This window comes from Pithys albifrons, chromosome 21 (assembly GCF_047495875.1).
Source record: "Pithys albifrons albifrons isolate INPA30051 chromosome 21, PitAlb_v1, whole genome shotgun sequence".
Lineage (NCBI taxonomy): Eukaryota > Metazoa > Chordata > Aves > Passeriformes > Thamnophilidae > Pithys > Pithys albifrons.
In genome coordinates this window covers 8,653,139-8,675,699 of record NC_092478.1, presented here as the reverse complement: position 1 = coordinate 8,675,699, position 22,561 = coordinate 8,653,139, and the positions used below count along the sequence as shown (strand labels likewise).

The following is a 22,561-nucleotide window of genomic DNA, read 5'->3' as shown; positions in this document are numbered from 1 at the left end:
TCTTTGCCCCGCCCCTCCCGCCGAGGCCCCGCCCCCCGCATCAGCGAGGCGGAAGCGGCGCGGCCGCCATGGAGGAGGACGAGCCGGAGCTGGAGGCCGGGTTGGAGGCGGCGCTGGAACTGGCGCCCGCCGTGCAGGCCGCCATCGAGCAGGTGCGCCGGGGCAGTTCCCCCCGCGAGGGGACAGCTGTGGGGCGCGGCCCGGGGCCGGCCGAGCTCCCCCGAGTCCCCACTGCGCTCTCCGGGCCTAACGCTGCTGGGCCCAGGGAGCTCTGGGCTGGCAGTGCCCGGCGTGCGGCAGAGCCCCGGCAGCACCGGGGGTGCGCTCGGAGTCCGGGTCCGAGGTTCTCGGGCCTGTTCTGAGCGGGTCTCCCCGCGTCCCCGCCGCTGGCGCGGGGTGCTGGCGGCTCTGCGGCAACGCGGAGCTCTGGCGCTGGTGCAAGGCCTGTTACGTGGGGTGTAAAGCACCTCAGTGCACTCGAATGCCTGTGGCTCGGTGGAAGCCAGTGTAATCTGAACGTCTTGGTTTGATTTGTGGCTGATACACAAGCCATTCTTCCCCCAGAGCGTGTTTGGACACTGAACAGGATCCCCGGGTCACAGCACCAAGCCTGACAGAGCTCCGGCACTGCTTGGGCGACGCTTTCAGCACGTGGTGGGATTGTTTGGGCTGTCCTGTCAGGGCCTGGAGCTGAACTCGATGATCTTCAGGGTATTCTATGGTTCTGTGTTCCAGCCCAAGTCCTGCAGGGTTCCTCAAAACCCTCTGTGGCACTTGGAGCCTGTCAGAATGCCATGAGAACCCGGGGTGAAACCATGTCTCTTGTCCTTTGTGAGCTGCACTGCCTGCAGCCAATCCTTCCATTCTGAGAGCTCTCTCCTGTGACAGAACACTGTGGGCAGCAGCAGCTGTCTCACAAAGTATCACTCAGATAAGTCTTTTCATTGTCTTGAGCGTTGAGGCTTGTAGATCACTTCTGGTGGGTCTGTGTGAAGAATTAGGGCAGACCCTGGGAGCTGGCACAGCATTCCAAGTGAGCCCAGCACTAGGAGGGGAGGAAGGCAGTAAAGCTGTAGGTAGACACTCAAATCCTGAGCAAGGAAGGATGTTGAGGATGACACCACCTGCTGCTTCCATCACTTCCTGAGTGTTCCTTCACTAGTTTTGGTCAAAGTTTGCCCAGGTTCAATGAGCAGAGCTGGCTCAGCTGACCTACCTGAGCAGGGTGGGGAGTGCACCAAACCTGGGTTAGTATTTCTGACTAATGGGTTATGACAGACTCCCAGAAGTAACAACTCCTTTAGCTGCTCCAGCTGATCCCTATCTGCAGTTTGAGTGGAGTTCCTGACCAACCTTTATCTTCCATCTCACCTCATTTCATCTGCTCTTAATACTTGTGGAGTTTATTTGAGTTGTGAGCAGGACAGGCCGGGTGTGATGCTGCAGTTGTGCTCTTACGATGGGCTGATGTCAGAGCATCTTCCTCACTCAACAACCTCATCCTCATGTGTGTTAATTTGCTCCCTGCTTCTCTGTGGCCACAGGAGTGACTGGCAAAGCTGCCCAAGAAGAGGCTGGTGCAGGGAGATGTTGCTTTCAGTTAAATGGTCTCACAAAACAACTGTTTTTATGCTGAAAAAATGTGTAAAACAGTGTCAGTGCTTCATGTGCCCGGATGGTGCAGGTTTATGTGAAGGCTTTCAGCGAGCAGGGTGATGCTGTGGGGTCAGCTCTGTATTTGCCAGGAGGGATTTTGCCCTTGGAGAGCAGAGCTGGTGGCTGTGTAAACATGGAACAAACATCACAGAGTGCTTTTGGTTGGAAGAGATCTTAGAGCTCATCTTGCTCCAACCCCCCCGCCACAGGCAGGGGCACCTTCCACTAGACCAGGTTGCTCCACACCCTGTCCAGCCTGGCCTGGAACATTTCCAGGGATGGAGCATCCACAACTTCAGTGTGATAGCAGAGAAGGGAAAGCACCACGTTTTAGTCCATGGGGACAAAAAGCAAAGCCTGTCAGTCATGTTTGTATCGTTTGAGCTACTTCTGAGGAGGGATGAGATCTGTTTGCACCACAGCTGCTCTCTTCTGTTTCCCTTGAGTAGGAATAACCATTCAGCAGATTCAGTTTCTCCCCCTCTTCTGTGAAAAGTGGCAAACCCAAGTCTCCAGAGAACTTGTACAACTACTTCTTAATTCTTCCACGTTTCCTATTACACGGCTGTGAAAAGCAAATCCTCTGTCTGTCACCACGGGGCCTTCTGAGCCCAGACCAAGAGAAGGGCAGAGCCTCAGCACCAGAGTTTGTTCCCAGACAACAGCAAAAGCATCAGGATGGTTTGGGGTACATGATTAATGGCTTGTGTGTGTTGGGAATTCCTTGATTGATGGGGCCAGGGCTGTATGTGGAAGCATGTGTGTAAATGATCTGTGTTTATGCAGGCTGATTTCCACAGGAATTTTTGTAGGTCAGAGACCTGCAGAGCACGTGGCTGTTGTACTCCTGGGCAAGAGGCCTGGCCACTTGTTAGAACAACATGAGATACAATCAGAAGTGGGTGCTGAAGTGATTAGAAGTGGTAGATACTGTGTAAAGTTACGGAAATTATCGGTGGTTGTTGATCTGTTTGTTTTCCTTCCTCTCTTCAGGTATTTCCCAGCCAAGATCCACTGGACAGAGCAGATTTCAATGCTGTGGAGTATATTAATACTCTTTTTCCCACTGAGCAAGTAAGTGCTCCAAGTACACCCCTCTCAGACTCTACTTTCATACTTTTTACTATCAGGTTTTGCTTTCACTCTTTACTTTTGGGGTAACCTGATAGTAAATGACTGAAAGTGTGTTTAAACCTGTACCCAAACCTTTTCTTTTAAACAGCAGCACAGGTAATAAAGCTACACCAATAATTTCTTCTTAAATTTGCATCTACAAGGTTTGGTGTCATTATGTAGTTTCTTTTCACCCAGAGTGTTTGCTGCAGTAAAAGTCCTTCTTTGATCTGTAGAAGTAAATTAGTTTCTATATAGATGTTTCTCCTGCAGTAAATGTCATAATTGGCTGTGTATGAATCACTGGTGAGTTCTCAGGGGTTTCAGCCAAGTCAGGCAGGTGTTGCCTGTGCAGTGTCAGGAGAGTCATCCATGTTTGAACCCTGTTGTTTCTTTAGAGATTTAAGGAATGAGATTGCTGTGGCCTCATATCTATACTTTGTCTTCCCCACATCAGCCTCAGGGGGAGTTTTGGATTAACTTATTGCAAAAAAGAGTTGTTTCTACAGCTGAAGACTCTGTTGTGAGGCTGCTCCAACATATACCATATTTACGATCCCCTGCAGCACTGATGTTTTCAGCTTTCAGCTGTTTCTAGTTTGCTGGTGGTGCTGGCTTGGCTTTTTTCCCTCTGCCGGTAGTGAAGAGCTGTTTCCTCAGCAGGAACTCCCCACAGCCTTCCCCAGCCCAGGCTCTGGGTGCCTGGGGTCTGCAAGGGGTCTCTGCCCAGGAAAGCAAAGGCTCTGTGCCCATCCCCGCTGCCCACTGGGGGTCACTGTCACACGGCTTTTGGGAGCAGTTCTGCGGGCAAAGGACAAGGCACAGCTCAGGGATAGGGGGAGGCAGGAGCCTTGGCCTGACCTGTCTCTTACTGCTCCAGAGAAGCCCCTGAGCTGTTGTGTGTCTCAGTTCCTCCATCTGTAAAACAAAGCCACTGCTCTCCTCTTTGTCAAAAGCCACAAGGGATAAAGTGTTCAGGGTCACAGCTGACATGTGTTGCTGTAAAGCATTCACCATTTCAGTTCTCTCTCTTTTATTTTTTATGTTTTAGTCTTTGGCCAACATCGATGAAGTTGTGAACAAAATCAGATTGAAAATAAGGTAAATATTTTTCTATTTCATTGCATCTCAGGTGGCCAGTGGACTTCATAAATGCAGCCTTTGCCCTGTAGCTGAGAGAAATTAATGGCTTGAAAGGCATGAGTAGGCTCAGCCTCAAGTCTAATACTGGCACAGAGACAGTTACTGTAATTCTTTATATTTCCCCTGCATTGTACAATACATGCCCTTCATGTTATTTTAGCTGCTGAGTTGCAAAGTTTATCGTTTCAAAAAGTACCAAATTTTTCAACAGTTTGAAGACTGAGAGAACAAACTGCCCAGAAGACTCAGTTGCCATGAAATTATGTTTTGTTATGGTGCTAAAATACCAATTGTAAAAACTTGTGTATTTTTTAATCATCATTATTGGTCCTATAAATGTAAAATAAATACAAGGGTGAAGGAAATGCTTACATTTTCTGTGCAGTCTGACATTACCAACCTGCAGTGATTGAGACAGCACTTTAATATGTGGAAAGTTGAAATGGAAACACAAGGGAGAGCTGACAATATTGCTTAAGGGAAGAGAAATGCAAGAAGCACTGATTAAATTAGGAAATTGATTTTTATTTTTGCAACAGGAGTTTTAAATTATATAAGATAGTGACGTCCAGTAGAGGGGCAGGGAGGGCCAGAAAGTGAGTTTATCATTGGTAGCATTGGTAGCATTGGCTTTTTAATTTAAAATTGCTTCTGAAGCTCTCAGGGTTCCCCCAGTTGTTTGGGTCAGGCACAGAGAGATGGAGTTTGACATTCTGGGTTCTTTTTTGCAGGAGGTTGGATGACAACATTCGAACTGTAGTGAGAGGACAGACCAACGTGGGACAGGATGGCAGGCAGGTACGTGCATCTCCTCTTGGGTAATGCCAGTGGTTCTCATCTTGGGCTGCTAAACTGGGGAATGGCCCTGGTAGGTAGAAAGCCTCTCCTGTTAGTAAGATGTTTCTGTGCCTCTTAGACTGAACAGCTGTTCTGAGCTGCTCTCCCATCACCCTCTGAGGGGAAGGGAAAGAGACATTGATCTAACAATCGAAAGCACCACGAGGCCTATGGTTGTGCCACTCTGAAGCTAATGATAAAATGAGCAGCATTAAATAGGTACAAGTACATTTGCTGTTGGATAGGGATCAATAGAAGGCTATTTGGCTTTTTCACTAAGTTGTTTGCTGAAGTATCCTGAGTTGCTGGTCACTGTGTTGGTGACTGGCTGCCGCTTCCTCTTGCATCTCCTGTTCAACTCTTGGGGTTTCAGTTGTCTTTTGCTTGACAGATTGCTGGGAGTACAGTACTGATCAGCTCAGCCCTGGCTGCAGGGGTTGTGAGTGCTGAGTTTGGCCCATGTGTCAGCTGATTTTGGGGTATCACCTGGTGTGACTATATTTCCTGTGTCTGTCCTGGTTCAGGCTGGGAGCCCTGAACCTTGAACCACCAGTAATGTTGCTTTCCTCAGTGACTGTTGAATACCAGATTTAAGACTAGTTTGTTGGGATGGGGTAGTCACTCCCTCACCATGACTGGCTGTATTTTCCACCTCTTGCTGTCGTAGCAACTTGTATGTGTTTCTAATCCTACTTCTGCCCCAGAGTCCATGACCTCGAGTGAATTGTTTAACTATCTGTGCTTTTGTACTGCTTTAGAAAAGCATGGGAAATGCACATCTCTCTTAGCAGAAATGTTTAATCATGGTTGTCTGAGTACTGCTATTAAGCTGGGGATGTGCTTGGGATATGGCATACCTGGGAGTGGTGCTGCCTGTAATTACTGTGCAGCAATGAGACAAGGAATCAACTGGGGAGGCAATTACAGAAATTGAGGAGGGAGTGGAAACTAGTACAGTACTTGGAGAGTTTGTATATGATTGGAAAGCTGGTGCTGTTGAAGCCTTTTGGGCCCATTTGAGAGGATACAGTTGGAGAAGACCATGAAGGAGTGGGATTAGGTAGAACTGTGGGTGAGAATTTCCCAGAGTGCCTCAGGATTTGCAGAAAAGGGTGAACCTGGGGAGAGATGAACACAAACAGTGCCAGGGCCAGCTGTGCTTGTGGGATGACTGAAGTGTGTCTGCACTGTGGAGATTGGCGAGTTTTGTTTAGAGCTTTGTCCTGTGTCTGTGCTTTCTCATTCTTCAGTCCCTTTGAAGTTCTCTAAAGTACTCACAGATGGACCTGGACAGTGTCCTGCTCTGAAGCACCAAGGAGGCAGAGCTGTCTGTGCTGCCCTTTGGTAGTTTGGTTGTAAAGGAACCAATTAAACTCCTGATTAAGTAAAAACTTTAAAAGTGTGCACATGTGTGCATATTTCAAGTGGCCTAGAGCTGTAGTTAATCACAAATATTCCTGTATTTAGCTGTGAACTTCCCCATTTTCCCTCACGTTGCTGCTTCGCAAGGTAGAAGCAGAGTTTAAGACAGATTGCAGAGCTTGCAGTTGGAATATTCCTGAATATTCCCTGGGCTGAGGCCAGCAATCTCCCAGAAGTGTAACTGTTGTTTCTTACTTTGAGATCTTAACAAATACTGAAACCATTCAGTTATTTAAAGTGTTAGTTTTCTGGGAAGAAAAATAGCTTGAATCTGAAACGCTCTGGGCTTTTTCATTCTATGTTTTTAACCCAAACCCACCATTTCACACCTGTGTGTACTGCTGGAATCAGACTGTGGGAGTGGCAGGCCTTGGGTGGATCTTGAAGTTTAAAACAGTAAAAGAGCACCAGCAAGCCCAGGCCTTGCATATGAGCTGGTCACAGGGACCTGCAGCAAAGAAGGTCATCTTACAGTGCTGGGGAGTGTTTGAATTGCATTTCAGTTTTAGGTGGAGTTTTATATTTGTCTCCCCACAATCAGAGGAAATCTGGAAGAAGCCTGTGCTGCTCCTGTCACCCCTGCACTGTGTTCCCTGAGTTCTGTACCCTGTGTGCTGTCTGGGAGTGTGAGGCAGCCCTTTTCACATGACCACCCCACTGGTACCCCCTTGTGGGTGTGAAAACCTTGTTTTTCAGCTTCAGCTGCCTGTTCCTGTGCTGAAAAGTGCCTTTGTTTTACCAGCATATTCTCGGGGGAGTCAAGGCCACTTGTAAATGTTTTCATAGAGCAAGAGGCCTGGCTTTTCCCACTTGGAGAGGAAGGGTTTTATTTTTCAATGCATGGTAAGAAATTGTTTTAAAACAACTGAAAACAAGCTGTTAAGGCAAGTCAGAGCTGTGCTTGAAAAGGTCGGAGCTGCTGAAAGGGTCTCTTTTCCCTTATTTTCCTTTTCTGGTTGTAGTTTGGTCCCACAATAAAATTAGATTATTTCTTCTACTGATCTTACATTCTTATTAAATTTGTAGGAAACACATATCCTCAAGACAAGTATTTTTCTGCAAAATTTGATTGACAAATACACGTGGATAGATAATGTCATCCTGTGAGCCTCTCCCTTAGGAAGCCCAGGATGAAGATCATTATTGTGTTTTATCATAATAACCACAACTGCAAACCACCCTTGATTAGTAAGGAAACAGTTGGCAACAAGCTTTTGCAAGAGTTTTGAAATAAAGCTTAAAACCAGGCCCAACAATAAGTTTAATCTCCAATCTCTTCCCATTTGTCCTGTCTTTTGACTTCCATCCTTTGACACACTGAGATCCGAGAGGAAACGTGCAATCCATTGTGTCCTTGAAAGCCTGTGCTGTACATAAAAGTACATTTGATTTCTGATTTTGTAGCTGCTTGAATTTCAGTGGGAGCTCAGGATCCTGTGTGTTTAATTGCAAGATTGGGCCTGGAAGGTGTTTTGTAAAAGCACCTTCCCTTCAGTCACATTCTCTCCTAAAACCCCATGATCCAAACTGTGATCAGCACCTGCTGGCATTGTCTGACTGTAGTGTCAGAGCTGGGGAGATGTCCTTGTCTGATGAGTAAATAATAGTTTGAATAAACATCCTTTCAGTCCCTGGCTTCCTTCCAAAGGAAACATAAACCTTGGATGCAGTGGTAAAGGAAGAAAGTTCTTATTTAAGTAGAGCAGTCCAGGAGGGGGTTCCCTGCCGAGTCCCTGCTCTGAGTTGCCCATCCTGGTTGCCATCCCTGCTGCCCTCCCAGGTGAGGGTGCATTGTGTGCTTCAGGAAGCTCAGCCTTGGCTTTCCCTTCTCCTGTCAACAGTAACTGCCCAACAAGGGATTGGGAATCTCATGCAGGCAGTAGATCAAGTGCTGCCCAAATTGTTGGGGCCTGGGACCTGCCCAATCTCTTTTTTTTTGATGGTATGTTAGAGACCAACGATTCAGGCATGTTCCTAAAGACAAGCCGAGGGTATTTGTCTTTGACAGCCTGTTTTCTTTTGGGGGAAGGGGCCATTTACCAGCTGAGCCCAGCAAGGAGCTTTCCCTCTCTTGTGGAGGAGCCTTGCTGAGAGCTGCACCTTCCTGGCTGTCCAGGAGAGGGGAGCCCAGCCTTGGTTTTGAGACCAGGATAACGTTTTGCTGCTCATTGATGGTGAGGGAGTGCTGCCAGCAGAGACTTGTCTGAATAGTGCTGCATATTATTCACCCAGTCAGAACAATCCCAGTCCCAGTCAGACCCATATGTAGTCTGCAGTTATGGAAATGTTCTCTCCATGCTCCTTGAGGAAAAGGAGACCTTGAGGATACAAATTGCAGATCCAGCCACTGCTCCCTGAGATGGAGGCTCCTGTCCCGTCTGGCTGTGGCATGGCCGGGATAATGTCTGGGATAACACTTGTGTGTCCCACTGCCCTCGGAGATGATGGAGCAGATCTTTGAGGTGATTTGTGCTTATGAGAAAGATGTAAGAGTAGATTTTTATAGTCTATCAACTTTTAAACTGTTTCCCAAATACACACATGTTCGTATAAATTAGTGGAGAGGTGTCTGAAAAAGCAGATTCTGGACCTAAAAATAAAGGTGATCAAATAGATGTGGCCCCAAAAGAGTTATTTAAGCAGCTCTAAAGACAGGAATGCTCCCTTCTCCACAAAGCATAATGTTTCCCAGTTCAAAGCATCTGCCTTTTTGAAATTTTGCCCTAGAATTTCCTCCAAATGCAAAAGCCTTAAAATAGTCTGGCTCATTTGGCTTCCCCTTCCTGGTGCAATGTTTCAGTAAAATCTGCAGACAATTCCCTGAACCTCAGAAATTATCTCACTAATGATCCTTTTATGGGAGGAAACAACAGCCGTGGGTGGAACATTCCTCTGCAGGGCGTAACAAAATTTTCCTTGGGAGTCCCAGACTTGGACTATTTTGGATGCCTTGGGAGAGGCTGGGAATGCAGGAGCTGCTGCAGTTCGGTTGTAACAGTTTCTGGGGAGCCAATGCTATCTGATTTTTCCTCTGTAGGGTTTTTCTCAGAGCTGCTGCTGAACTGGAGTGTGGGCTGACCTTGCTGAGAGCTGCAGTCCAGTTGTGGCATAATTTCCCTCTGCCCTGGGGTGCTGTAGAAAAAGTTCTCATAGATTTTTCCACTGAGCATTTAACACACTCCGTACGGTTTGATGTGTCACTCTTTAGTTGTGTTTATTGCTAAAGCTTCTGCATGGGCTGGCTGTAATTTTTTTGACAGTTGCTGACATGCCTTTACTGGATGTTTGGCTGAAGCTACTTCACCTATCAGGCTTTTGTCCTTGTAATAAGTAGCCTCTGCCTTTGCTGCTGGTTTTAACCCATGACAGTAACTGTGCAACCAGGATGGGGTGCCTGAGTGGGTAATGGTGAAGTTATCCATTTTGGAAAGAATCAAGAGTTCCAAAAAGGTCCCAAGATCCCAAATGGATTTGTGGCTTTACAGTTTCAATCTCAAAAGGAATTCCTTCTTTCTGTTACCGTTGTCCCTCTTTGCCTTCCTGCCCTGTGTGCACACATGCATAAAGTAGGTGACTGAAGTTGCAGCAGTAAGGACTGTTTAAAAGAAAAACTTGGTTTATGGCTTTATGTATCTGACTGCATTAGGGTCTGGCTCAATTAGTGCTAAACCAAAGTTAAGTGTTAACTGGAAGAGCAAATGGATGTGTCTTGTCTGGGAAAAGCCTTGGATGTTTCTCATGGCTGGAGATACTGGCTGATAACTTGGATTGCTTTGGTTGGCTCCTTCTTCTTCATTTTGCTTCATGAGAACAGTGTTATATTTTCTTTTTCATAGCTCCAGCAGTATGAGAAAAGAGATGGCAGCTGTTGTACTTTAATATGAATATATCCTTGGTGGCCAGCCTGACCCCAGACAGTTCAGTGAGCCATCCCATCCTTTGGTAGCTGTCCTTTCTTCTGGCATGGGAAAGTAAACATCTGGGCTCTGCAGCTGTGGGAGACTCCAACTGCCTGCCCTGCCCTGTGAGTGCTGCAGTGTCTTGGCTGTGTTTGTGGAAGGAGTAGGATGTGTCAGGCAGAGAAAAATGCCCACAGGTTGTGGATTTGACAAGGTCAGAGATGGGAGTGTGTGAAATACATTTTTGGTTTCTTTCTTTAAGTAGAGATCAGGAAACACTTTGCAGAATCAATACAGGGAGGAAGACAGAGATGAAGATAGACAGTGAGCAGAAGAAGAGAGATGCAGGTGCTGCACATGGCAGAGAGCAGTGGGAGTGTGGTCCTCCCCTGCTGATGGGCTCATCCTGGTTACTCAAGTTTAGAGAGCAGTGTCCTAAGCCACAGGGCAGCTGGTGCACAGTGTCACTGGAGTCAGCAGCTTGTCCTCCCCAGCTCTGTGTGGGCTGGGTTACAGGCAGTGTCAGCCTGGCAGGCAGGGAGGTGATTTTGTGCTCTGTTTGCATAAACATGCTTAATAAGCAGCAGTGTTGCTTCAGCCTCTCTCCTTACCTGTTTATGTGGAGGTGGGTTTTCTGACTGCAGGCTGTGTTTCACATTAAAGTATCCTAGTCAGTGCTTGCAGATCTGCTACCATAGGCACTTTTCTGACATTTATTTAACAATAAATTGCAATGTTGCTTCCTTGGCCACAGTGCCCAGGATCAGCTCACCTGGCCAGTGTTGATGTGTCCCTTCTGCTGGGACAGCACTGACTGTCACAAGCTCTTAATAAGTAATTAAACCTATGTCTCTAAAATATTTGGGGGGCATTTTGTGTCACAATCCCTGATTTTGTAAGCACCATCTTTCACTTATATTCATTTTCTGCAGCCTGGCAAAGCTTTATCTCCTGTTTTTTTTTTTCTGAATGGGTTGTTATTCTGAAATATGAACATATGAAATATGACTACTGTTAGATTTCAATACGTTTTAAGATGGTGAATGGATTGGGATTAAATATTGCATTTTAAACTGGGTGATTTTATATATTTTATGAAAAGTCATGCCACATATTCTGTAAGACTTCAACTGAGTGATTAAAGTCCCATAATACTCTTTTGTAACCAATGAATAATAAGCAGGAGTTGAGCTGCCAAAATAAATCAAAAGTGAGTTTTTTTCAGAGTCACTTCCCTAGTGAATTGTGACAGTTGGACAATGTCCTTCCCTCCTAGAGACACAGTGAGCTTTCTCTAGGCTAGAACACGTTTAGTGAACAGGGTTTCAGGTGAATGGCATGCCAAGAAGAAACAGTCCTGTTTATTCTCATTCTGGCATAACTTTTGCCATCTGCTGCAAAGCCTGGTTCAAGGCAGCAGCAAGTCTGAGCTTGACCTTGCCTTGTGCTTCGGTGTGGAAAGGCAGTGATGTGTCTGTGGCTGTCCTGCAGCCTGGGGCTGGGAACAGGGTCATGTTTGTGCTGGCAAGAGACAGGTGTTGGTGCTGGTGGTGTCCAGGGCAGTGCCAGCTGCAGAGCACAGCCAGGCTGTCCACAGCCAGCCCTTCATGGGTGTGATGCCAGCAGAGCGAGAAGCCCAGTCTGAAAATAGAAATCCTGACAACAGGCAGGAGATTGTGTCTTACTGTGGATATTTTTTCCCCTTTTTTTGACTGTTATTTTGTTGTCTCATATTTTTTGTTGTGTGCATTAATGTTTATTCCAGCTGTGTTGCTTCCATGCTTATAGCAGGCAAACAGATGCTAGTTCTCCTTGCAAATCCCCACTTGTGGGGTTCCTGGTATGGTTGTCCATTCCACCACTTATATCTTTCCTTTAAAGCCTCAACCTGTGCTGGTTTTGGTTGTGGTAGAGAGAGGCCCACTGTGAAGAAAATTATCTCTACCCCAGCCCAAACCAGCACACAACCTGAATATAAGTTCATCTTGCAAAACCTGGTGCAACTGGTACCAATTGACAGGAAGCTCAACAGGAGCCAAGAGTGTGCTCAGGTGGCCAAGAAGGCCAATGGGATCCTGGCCTGGATCCAAACTAGCGTGGCCAGCAGGCCCAGGGCAGTGACCCTTCCCCTGGACTCTGCCTTGGGAAGGCCACACCTTGAGTGTTGTGTTCAGTTCTGGGCCCCTCAGTTGAGGAAAGAGATTGAGGGGCTGGAGCGGGGCCAGAGAAGAACAACGAGGCTGGAGAAGGGACTGGAGCACAAGTGCTGTGGGGAGAGGCTGAGGGAGCTGGGGGTGTTCAGCCTGGAGAAGAGGAGGCTCAGAGGTGACCTCAGCACTGTCTGGAACTGCCTGAAGGGAAGTTCTGGCCAGGTGGGGGTTGATCTCTTCTCCCAGGCACTCAGCAATAGGACAAGGGGGCACGATGGGCTCAAGCTCTGCCAGGGGAAACTGAAGTTGGAGATGAGAAAAAACTTCTTTGCAGAGAGAGTGCTCAGGGATTGGAATGGGCTGCCCAGAGAGGGGGTGGATTCCCCATCCCTGGAGGTTTTTCAGCTGAGCTTGGCTGTGGCACTGAGTGCCATGATCTGGTAAAGGGAGTGGAGTTGGACCAAGGGTTGGACTTGATGATCTCGGAGGTCTTTTCCAACCCAGTTGATTCTGTGATTCTATGAACTCGAGTGGTTGCCAAACGTACCCCCCACAGAAGTCAAGCCTGGCTCTGATGTTGCAAATACCCCCAGCTGCAGAGTGCAAACCCGTCAGCAGACAGATCAGCTGGAATCCCTCAGTCCTTGAGACTCTCCAGGTAAACTGAGTGTGCTTTCCTCCTGATCAGACAGATCCAGGCAGCTCCACGGTGGGGTGAGGGGGAGCAGGGTGTGCGTCATGGCTGAGGGCACTTGGTTTGCCTGCCCTGGAGGACCAGGTGTGTCCTGGGCACAGGGAGGTGCAGCAAACAGTGCAATCAGGGTGTCACCAGGAGTGGAGAGCAGAGACTCACAGCTTGGCTATTCCAAAATAGATAAGGGAAATAATAAGTGTCTGCACCTGAAGTTACTCCTGTGTGATAATAGTGTTTAAGGTGTTGAGTTGGGTGTGGGGGAAGGCTGTGGCTGTTCACCTGCCACGTGATGGAGCCATACTAACCCAACATGAGGTCATAATGAAGCTTAGTAACCCAACATGAGGTCCAAGCCTGATGAAGCTCTAAAAAGGCCTTACTACAGCATTGTGCAGCCCACACAATTAGTGTTTAAATGGCCACACCACTGTGTAAAACTCATGTAAATTTACTCACCAGAGCAAGACTAAGATTAGCTCAGTTGGTTAAAACTTGGTTGTAATAATGCCAAGGTCATGGGTTCAATCCCCTGTGTGGGCCATTGACTTGAGTTGGACTTGATGATCCTTGTGGGTCCCTTCCAACTCAGAATAGTCTGTGATTCTGATTCCGTAAAGACCACTCAAAGCACTGTCACAGCAGCACCACCTTTCTCACGGTGCAGACACCAGTGCAGGAGGTGCAGTACAAACTGACAGCTCACAGGGGTGTTGGACCAGCCCAGAGGTGCAGTTTGGGAGTTAAGCAGCAAGGTTTCCACCAGCACAACCTCGAAATCACCTCTCACTCCATCCCCTGTGTCTTTTGGTGTTTGTGCAGCTGTTCAGAATGTGGGGTTTGATTTCTGAGCACGATGTGGGGTTAAGTGAAGGGGCAGCAATAGCAATTCTGAGCTTCATGCAGCATTGGACATAATCTGCTGATACGAGGTATTCTGTGCAGCCTGAGTGGTTGGGATTGGCGCTGATGATACAAATCTCTCTTCTTCAGTGACAATTGTAGTAGTTATGTACTATTTGCTGAACTCCTAGGGTAGAAATCTGCTAAAATCAAACCCAGGGTGATGAGCCCTTCAGGTTTGTCTGCTCAGGGTTATCAGTGGTGCTGCATCGTCCTGCCCTGACAGACAAGGCCAGGCTTCAGCCACAGTGGTTTATCCCTGGCTGTAAAACTTGGAGGTTTTCTCTAAAATGAAATCAGTCTGAGAATCAAAGTATATTTCCACCCTTTCCCAATCTGAAGGGACTCATTTGTATGAGGTTTCAGCAGGAGAAATTGTGAGGCTGGTCACAGTGTGCTTGTGTTTCTTTGAAATCTCCACAGCTGAGGCTCCTCAGAGAATTGGGGATGGGAACTTATTTTTAGCCATGGGCTAGATTTTCATTGATCTGGGCTGTAAGTGTGGCAGCAAATGAAAGAAGCATTAACACTTGGTATTATTCAGGAGCATTAAATTCTCAGCATCCTGACCATAGCCCAGTTTGTAACATTAAAAATACATTTGGATGCTGTGAATTTGGCAGATGTCAAATGTCTATAAAACACGTAGTAGAGGGCAGCTCTCTAAAGTGAAAAATAACATTCAATTGAAATATATATTGGCTAGAATCAAGTAAAACTAACACGTTTCTAGCACAACATCAGCAAGCAAATAGAAACCATTGAGGTATTTTAACCATTACTGGGGAAAGAATGTGTTAGTTCAGTTAATCCCCAAGCTCAGGGTTTCCCAAGCAAGCAAACTTCTTCTCAAAATTTGTTTTTTCCACCCATTCAGTGACAATTTGTAGTAACACACAGGTCTCTTAATTCCTATTTGCATATTTCCTGTTATTTAAGTGTTTTCTTGCACAAGATTCCTGATAGGATGAACAAAGAGTTACTTAGAAATTAACACACCCACTAATGAGATGCTCTTGATAGAGTGATATGACAGCTCTGTACCTGGGCTGGGAGGGGAGGAGGAGGCTGTGTCCATCTGCAGTCCTGTGGGGATTTGGAGACACTGCCTGTAATTCACTGGACTTTTTTTTTTTATTTGGAATATTGTTGCTGATACTGCTTTTGTGTGTCAGCCTGACACTGTGAGTCAGTAACCTTTTAAAGAACACATCACTTCCAAATCTTATGCATCAGTTGTGGTCTTGTCTCACTCTCACTTGGGTTATTTTCTTTCCTCCTTTTGCTGCTTGGAAGAGCTCCCGTGAAAAGTTGACACAAGGAATGATGTGCAGACTGACCTTAGGAGTTGCTTGGGATAATGCCAAGGAAAGCCATTTTTCCGTCAGTCTTTTAGAGATTGATGATTTACCTCTGCCCCCCATTGTTTTACACTGGTGCATGTGGACTCTTCTTCCTGTCGCGTCTCAAGGTGAAGGAGGTTGAAGAGCTGTAGCTGATTCATGTGCTGTGTTTTTCCCTCCAGCTTTGGAGAATTTGATAAACACCCGTGTCACCCCCTGTGTGCTGAGCTTATCTGGGCTCTGGCTCTGAGCCAGACTTGGGTCTTCCCCCTCTTGTGTGTGGCTTCTCAACCTTCTGCTTTTTACCTCTCTGTGAACACAAGAGCAGGGAAGTTCCTACTGTGTAAATAGTGGCTGAGAAATGGGGATGGCTAAGAATACAACTGAGACTGGCCATGGCACTGAGTGTCATGAGCTGGTAAAGGGACGGGAGTCGGACCAAGGGTCGGACTTGATGATCTCGGAGGTCTTTTCCAACCCAGTCCATTCTATAATTCTATGATAGATCGTGGTCTTAAACTGGAAGATTCCCTTGTCATGGTCTTAAACTGGGAGATCTCCCATGTGTTTCTGCCCCAGAACTGTGTTTTGGGGACCTGCTTCTGTGGGCACTGGGGCTGCACCTTCCCAGGAGCTACCCATGGAGCTGGGCAGTGCCCACAGAGGCACCCCTGAAACCAGGACCCTCCACCATTCCCTGCTTCCCTCGTTCATCCAGAACGTGCGCCCAAGCCCACATCAGGGCGGGAGATCGGACACTCTACACCAGAGAAGGAGGAAAGTGATCCGTGGCCGCAGCCTGCCTCGTATCCAGCTCTGTGTCTGGAGTCTCTCACCCTGAGGCTGGTCCTGCCCTCCTTGCTAAATTTACAGCTGTCAGAGCAGGAGGGAGCCCTGGAGGTCAAACGCTACAGAAGAGCCTGGACACCGCTGACCGCTGGCTCTGCTCTCCCGGGCACTCCAACCCTCTCCTCGCCGTGTTCCTCAGATGGTGCCCAGCATGCAGGGACTCAGAGGTTGCATAAAGTTGAATAAATAATTCTGATGGGTTAATTGTAGCTTGCAGGCTCGGTTGTTGATTAGAGTCATATGGTGTTTTTTCCAGTACGTTGCAACCTTAATTTCAACATCCTTGTTTCGTATAACCACAACAGATTATGTATCCAGTCTCTTTATTTATTGGTGGTGCTCTGCCCCTGAAATGAACTGCTGTTGGACGGAAGGAAACGCAATAACGTAACTCCTGGTCAGTGTTTGGGGTGTGTGCATTTACATGTTTCCCAGTTGCACTGATGAGGAAACCCATAAATTAGTAACGCAAGGTGAACCCTGCGTGAGGCCACAGCTGTGAGATTGCTGCCTGTCCTTCCTCAGGGAAACCAGGGCTGCTGCAGGAAAAGCAATTCCTATTCTCTTGATACTGTTTTTGTTAGTATTTCTGTCCAAAATAAACATATTAATAAAATAGTAACAAAAGCAATAAAAAAATTTGTTTCAATTCACTGTTTCAGCAGGAGCAGAGTGTGAAGGGAAATGTGTGTTTTCCAGTGCAGTGTAGCCTTTAGCAGGGCTGTGGTTCCCCTCTCTTTACAGCTGAAAGAATAATAATTAGGTACATTAATAAACTTCCATATTACACCTTGAGCAATTAGACCTACTTTCATGTCCTAGATGTTGGGTTTGTATCCTTTAATAACATTTATTAAATATGAGGTGTTTTCTCATAATTGAAGTTTGTTTTTCCTTGGTTTTGCTCTTTGCTTTACTGTGACTTTACAGTGACCAGAAAGGCTTTCTCCATTATTGGTTAATTTTCTTTATTTCTTTCCTCCACATGCAGTATTTTACTTTCACATGCTACAGTTAGAATGTTACAGCAAAGAAGGTTTCATTGGTTTCTTTAAACTTTCTTCTGGTTCTTTCAAATTGTAGATTTGTAAGAAATAGCACTTTTAATTCAGTTCTGAACTTCCCACCAGATATTTCTGACAGGGCCCTCCTGACTCAAAAAAAGACAGATTTTCATGGAGTGTTACTTTCAGCAAATTTTGTGTCTGTTTGAAGAAATGTTTTCATCTCTGAATATAAGTCATATAATTATATATTCATTATATAAATATATATGTTAGATAATGAATTAGTGTGTTCTGACTCAAGGAATATGCGGCTCTTTTTCAGAAGAATAGATAAAGATTGATGACTTAATGACTAAGCAAATATTTGGAAGAAAGTTTATGAGCAATTCTGATTTACTCCAGTCTGTTAAGTTTGCTCTTAAGTTCCCCGTGTGGTTTTTTTTATTTTTCTGAGTTATGGAAATGTTTCCCCTCCTTTGAAAGATGCAATGCAGGACTTGAACGAGGCAGCAGCTGCTGTTCCCTCTCCCCCCATCCCAGCCTTGTTATTTCTCACAGCAGCAGGAGACCACAGCTCTTTAATTCATCAGTTCGGGCAGAGCACATGTTGTCTCATTGGTGTTTTTCCAGAGTCTGTAAAGAGGTAAAAGTTCCAAGTGTCAGGACCAGGTGATGACACCAGTTCACCTTATTTTTGGCAGTCTTAAGTGTTGGAGGACAGAGCCCCATTGTCCTTTGGTCACAGTTCCAGGGTGGTTCTTGGGTGGGGATTTTGCCCACCACTGCATGTGCTGGTTTCCACTGAGCAGCAGGAACACGTTCTTCAGGTGTAAGCCAGTTTTCTATAAATAGTCTCTGCTGGTTTTTGTCACAATATTGTTAAATAGCAACGTGACCTCTTAGAGAAATAAATTGAGTGTGGTTTCCTAACAGTGAGCAAAGAGAAACTGCTGATATGTGGGCAGCTAGAAATCCTTGTTGGGCTGTTATCTGGGGATAGGTTATGGGCAGTAACTTTGGAAAAGGTCTCTGTATTCAAGTAGATGATACTCTGCCTCATGAGGAAAACAGATAAGACAGTTCTCCCTTTGTGGATAGGGGTTCTAATGTAAAACCTGTGGGACCTGGAATCCTCACTCACAGCATTGTTTACTCTCAACTTGGTTGCCAAAGGCTGTCAAGAACAAAAGGTTTTGAGCTGCATATTGCTGATTAAAGTAGCAACTCAGATACTCTCTGCCTTGGAGACAGGTTAGAGATGCCACCCAAGGGGAAGGATTATGGTGGATGGTGGGAGGTGTTACAGTTCACCGTGGCAGTCATGCCATGGAGAGCTGCTGTGGTTATTGTGCAAGGCTGCATCTGAAAAGCCCTGGGAAAAGGGAATGGGTTCAGAGGTGTGTCTAAGAGGCATCCAGCACTCTGAGAATTTGGGGTGGTCCTGCTGTGTCTGTGTTGCTTTGTTGTGGTGTGTAGGACCTCCACCTCCTCTGTACATCCTCAGTACATTCCCTCCCTGTGGTCCAGCAGGCATGAGGTCTTAAGAGATACCTGTACCTGCAAGCTGGTTTGGGATGACTCGGTTTCTTTCAGTTGTCTTTGGATATGAAGGAGAGTATCTCTTCTTGGAGAATCTTTAATTGGCAGGATAAATCCTCATCTCTTTCTTTTGAAGAGTTCAGCTCTGTCTTCCCTGGGATCATGCAGAGAAATTACCATTTAATACTAGTGCTGAAGCAAAGGGAAATACAGCAATTGGCATCTGTGAAGAATTTCAGGCTGACTTTTTTTTAGTGCAAACCTATCCAAATCTCAGACTATGCAGGGCAGTTGCTGCTTGCTTAATAACCCACTTGAGTAATGTGCTGCAGCCTGGTCTGGGCCTGAGTACAGACACAGAGTTAAATATGTTGAAAGAAGCATTCTTTGCTTCTTTGGTTTGCACTTAATCTACAAACCTTTAAATGGAGGGGAAAATTTAATTCTAAAAGGTGGCCAGGCTGGAGACCAAGGATAGGGCTGGTGTGGGTGTTCAGTCCTGGGACAGCCATCCCTGCAGCACATTTGGTGTTCATGTCCCTCAGTGCACATCTGACAACTCTGTGGCACCAATCAGTAAAGTGTTAACTTTCACATGATTCAGAAGATATTTCAGAGGAGACTTTTTTTTTTCCTCCCTCTGGAAAATAAATTATAAACCATCTCCAACTTTTATACTTTTATTATAGCACAGCTATGTTCCAGCAAAAGCTCCTGGCAATAGTTTCCTCATAATTTCCAAATGAAGATGTGTTAAATTTATTTGCTGAAGGAACTCGTAGCTTGTGCTGTAACCTTGGTCATGAGACTGGATATAAAAACAGAGATAGAAGCCCACTTAACAGTGGGAAACAAAGTGGAGCTGGAGCTGGAAATGTTATCAGACTGGGAAGGCAAAACGTGTTGAATTACTTCAGAAGTCAGATTTTGGACATGTGATTTTTGGACATGTGGCTTCACTCATTGAATCCACATGTAGGTCACACTGGTGGTGTGAGGTCAGAGGGCACCATGGTCCTCCTGTAAGGGGGACCAGGTGCCCCAAGAAACTTGCACTGAAATAGCAGAAAACCACAGGTGAGATCCATTTCCTGGGCTCGACCCTCTTTACCTGTTAAACCTGTGCCCTCTTCTGTTCCTAGAAAGAGCCATTCCTCCTGTGGGTGGGTGGGAAGCTGAACTGCCCACTCTGAAGGAATGAGCATCATGTGTTCCAACAGGATAGTATTCTGCTAATTAAGTGAGGGGTTTATGCAAGCAGTCTGTGTTCTATATGTAATCTTGTGTATTTTTTAATTAGAAGTAATGATGATCATAGAGGTTTTGTGGAGGTTTCATTTTTCTGCTCTAAATATATATTGATCAGGAGTGAGCTCTACCTATTTTTCCACACTGAGTGCATCAAAATTACTCCAGTAACCTTAAACCTATTCATAGTTCTCATTGCAGAGCTGCTTTCATAGAATGTCTGTTAGATTTTGCTGTAGCATTATTGTAAAATGGATACTGAAACCCTGGTCCACTCAGGTTAAATATTCCAACATGGTACATTAACTTTTGTTGCAGTGATGATGCTTTCTTTGTAAGAAAACTGCTCCCCTCCACTGCCCCAGCCCAGGGGCTGTCAAGAACAACTGTGTGTTTCTTAGAAGGTGAAAAATGAACACAGATTTTCTTTCCACTCTGACCTTGTTTCTTTTCTAGGCTCTGGAAGAAGCCCAGAAAGCCATTCAACAGCTCTTTGGTAAAATTAAGGATATTAAAGACAAGGCTGAAAAATCTGAACAAATGGTGAGCAGCATTTTCTTTCCAGCTTTTGAAAGGGAGGGGACACTGACTTTTGCTGCCAGTTCGTGTTAAGAAGGGAACATTTTTGTCTTTGTTCCTGCTGACTGGTTGGCCATTTGCTGTCAAGCATGTGTTGAACCTGTACCCTTGAGTTAACAGGGATGCAGAGCTGGCATCTCTGTAGTCCCAAAGAGGGGAGAGAGGCTTCTGATCTCCTGAAAATTGTATTGTTGTGGCTTGGTATTTAACCAGACTCCTGCATTTTCCTTGTCTAGGTTAAAGAGATCACACGGGATATCAAGCAGCTGGACCATGCCAAGCGTCACCTGACCACCTCCATCACCACCCTCAACCACCTCCACATGCTGGCAGGGGGGGTGGATTCCCTGGAGTAAGTGTGGGAACTTCCAGTGGTACCTCAACAGCACTGCTGAGTTCTGCAGTTTGGTGCAGTGCCCTGAACGGGTCTGTCACAGCTGCTGGGTTTTGTGGAGGGAACTTTGTCTCACAGGCTGCAGTCGGGATTTTTGCTGGCAGATCCTTTCTGTGTTGCTCTGAGTGACCCTCAGCCCGTGTTGCTGTGTTTAAGTTTGCAGCATTGATTGCTTGAATTGCTGTGTTGATCCTTGGTGATAAGGAACAGTCTGGCTTCATTAAGGAGTAGGTCAGCCTGTGCAATTAGGTGTCCTCATTAGGGATGTGCTCTTGGGGATTTGGGAGGATTTTTATCACTCTCACGTCTTAAACTGCAATGAGTTCTCTTTTTGGTAAAGGTCTACTTTATTTTCCATTCTAACATGAGTTTAAAGGAAACCTTACAGCTTGTACTGTGTATGAATTGGAGGTTAAATATTGCTAATAATCTTTTCTGGGTTTTTAATGTACACACAGGCTAGAGAAATACAGTTTTTTAGATGTTGCATCTGTGAAGTTGCGAGACCCAGGCACCGCCTGTTCTTGGGTTGTAGCAAATTCTGCACAAACCCTGGATTGTTAAATGTCGAGAATAAAATTTTACTTAGGCTGCTGTCTCCATTGGAATGATCCTAAAGGATGACATAAAAATAAATTAACTTGATTTTCTTTTTTGCTGTCACTTCCCTGTGAAAGTTATTAAGAGAAGAGTCAAGGCTAATGGCTTTTCAGCATCGCTCTCCTCCCTGAGAAGCTTTAACTCACACTTTGTGTGTGATGACGAATGGCTTCACTCAGGTCATTATAGAGAAATAACATTTACTGCCTCCGGACCCATACTGGGAAGCGGATGCATTCAGTAGTTTACATGTTCTTTGCCAAGTGTTGCTTTTGACATTTATGCTTTTTTTGAGGCATTGTTAGATGTGTGCCAGATTGGTTTATTTTAGCATCAGTTAAGTGAAATTTTAATGCTGCATCGGAATGTTAATGAAGAGTTGTGTATTTTAGAAAAATAAATTTCAGTGAGGACAGGCATGACCCAGTGGGGATGAAGTAACATGGGCAATTGCCACCCAGGATTTTCCTTGCATCTGCCTTTGTAAATCTTTAATTTCCTCTACAGGGCTATGACCAGGAGGAGACAATATGGGGAAGTTGCCAACCTTCTCCAAGGTGTTGTGAATGTTTTAGAGCACTTCAACAAGTACATGGGGATCCCTCAGATTCGACAGCTCTCTGAAAGGTAAAAGGTTCAAACCCTGAACACTTACATTCCTGCTGGGAGGGAAGGTTAGGAAATGTATTAGGCAGATTCAGTCTCAAGGATGTGAAGGCTGAACGTGGCCCTTTGAGCTTCTTTCCAGCCAAAGCAAACATGTTAAAATTGGCCACAGTTTGCTCAAATCTTGAGCAGCCTATTCTGTTAAATAACAGTAATTAGCATGGATGTAATTCATGAATGTTCTGTGCTTCTCATTCACTGGTTTTTCATTTTCTTAACTGGAGAAATCTGTGGAAGTGCAAACTGTTTTATGTGATCTTCACATGCAGGTGTTTGTGGTGAACCCCGGGGTGATGCTTTCTCCTCTCTCAACCTCAGTGACAGCTCAGCAGCCTGGCATGAAGCACAGAGATGTTCATGCCCATGGTGGTGCTTGGGGCCCCTTCTGCCCTGCCATGTGCCAAACTGCAGTGCCCGAGGCCTTAGGCAGGCAGGATTTCCTTTGGTGCGTTTTCCTAACTCAGTTATTCTGAACACCTTGAGTTTCTTCTGCCAAAACCTGTTCCCATTGCCCAGTTCTTC

At 45.8% G+C, this 22,561-nt stretch overlaps 1 protein-coding gene across 2 annotated transcripts in view; it reads left to right on the top strand.

The window, feature by feature from the left end:
• Positions 1–43: 43 nt before the first annotated feature.
• Positions 44–22,561, top strand: part of VPS53 (VPS53 subunit of GARP complex) — a 63,820-nt gene continuing 41,302 nt past the window's right edge. For both annotated transcript variants that reach the window (XM_071575050.1, XM_071575049.1), the window contains exons 1-7: positions 44–152; positions 2,650–2,730; positions 3,821–3,870; positions 4,644–4,710; positions 20,257–20,343; positions 20,616–20,731; positions 21,881–22,000. In XM_071575050.1, the coding sequence (XP_071431151.1) occupies positions 69–152; positions 2,650–2,730; positions 3,821–3,870; positions 4,644–4,710; positions 20,257–20,343; positions 20,616–20,731; positions 21,881–22,000 (605 nt within the window). In that variant the 5' untranslated portion in view covers positions 44–68. The remainder of the gene's footprint in view (positions 153–2,649; positions 2,731–3,820; positions 3,871–4,643; positions 4,711–20,256; positions 20,344–20,615; positions 20,732–21,880; positions 22,001–22,561) is intronic.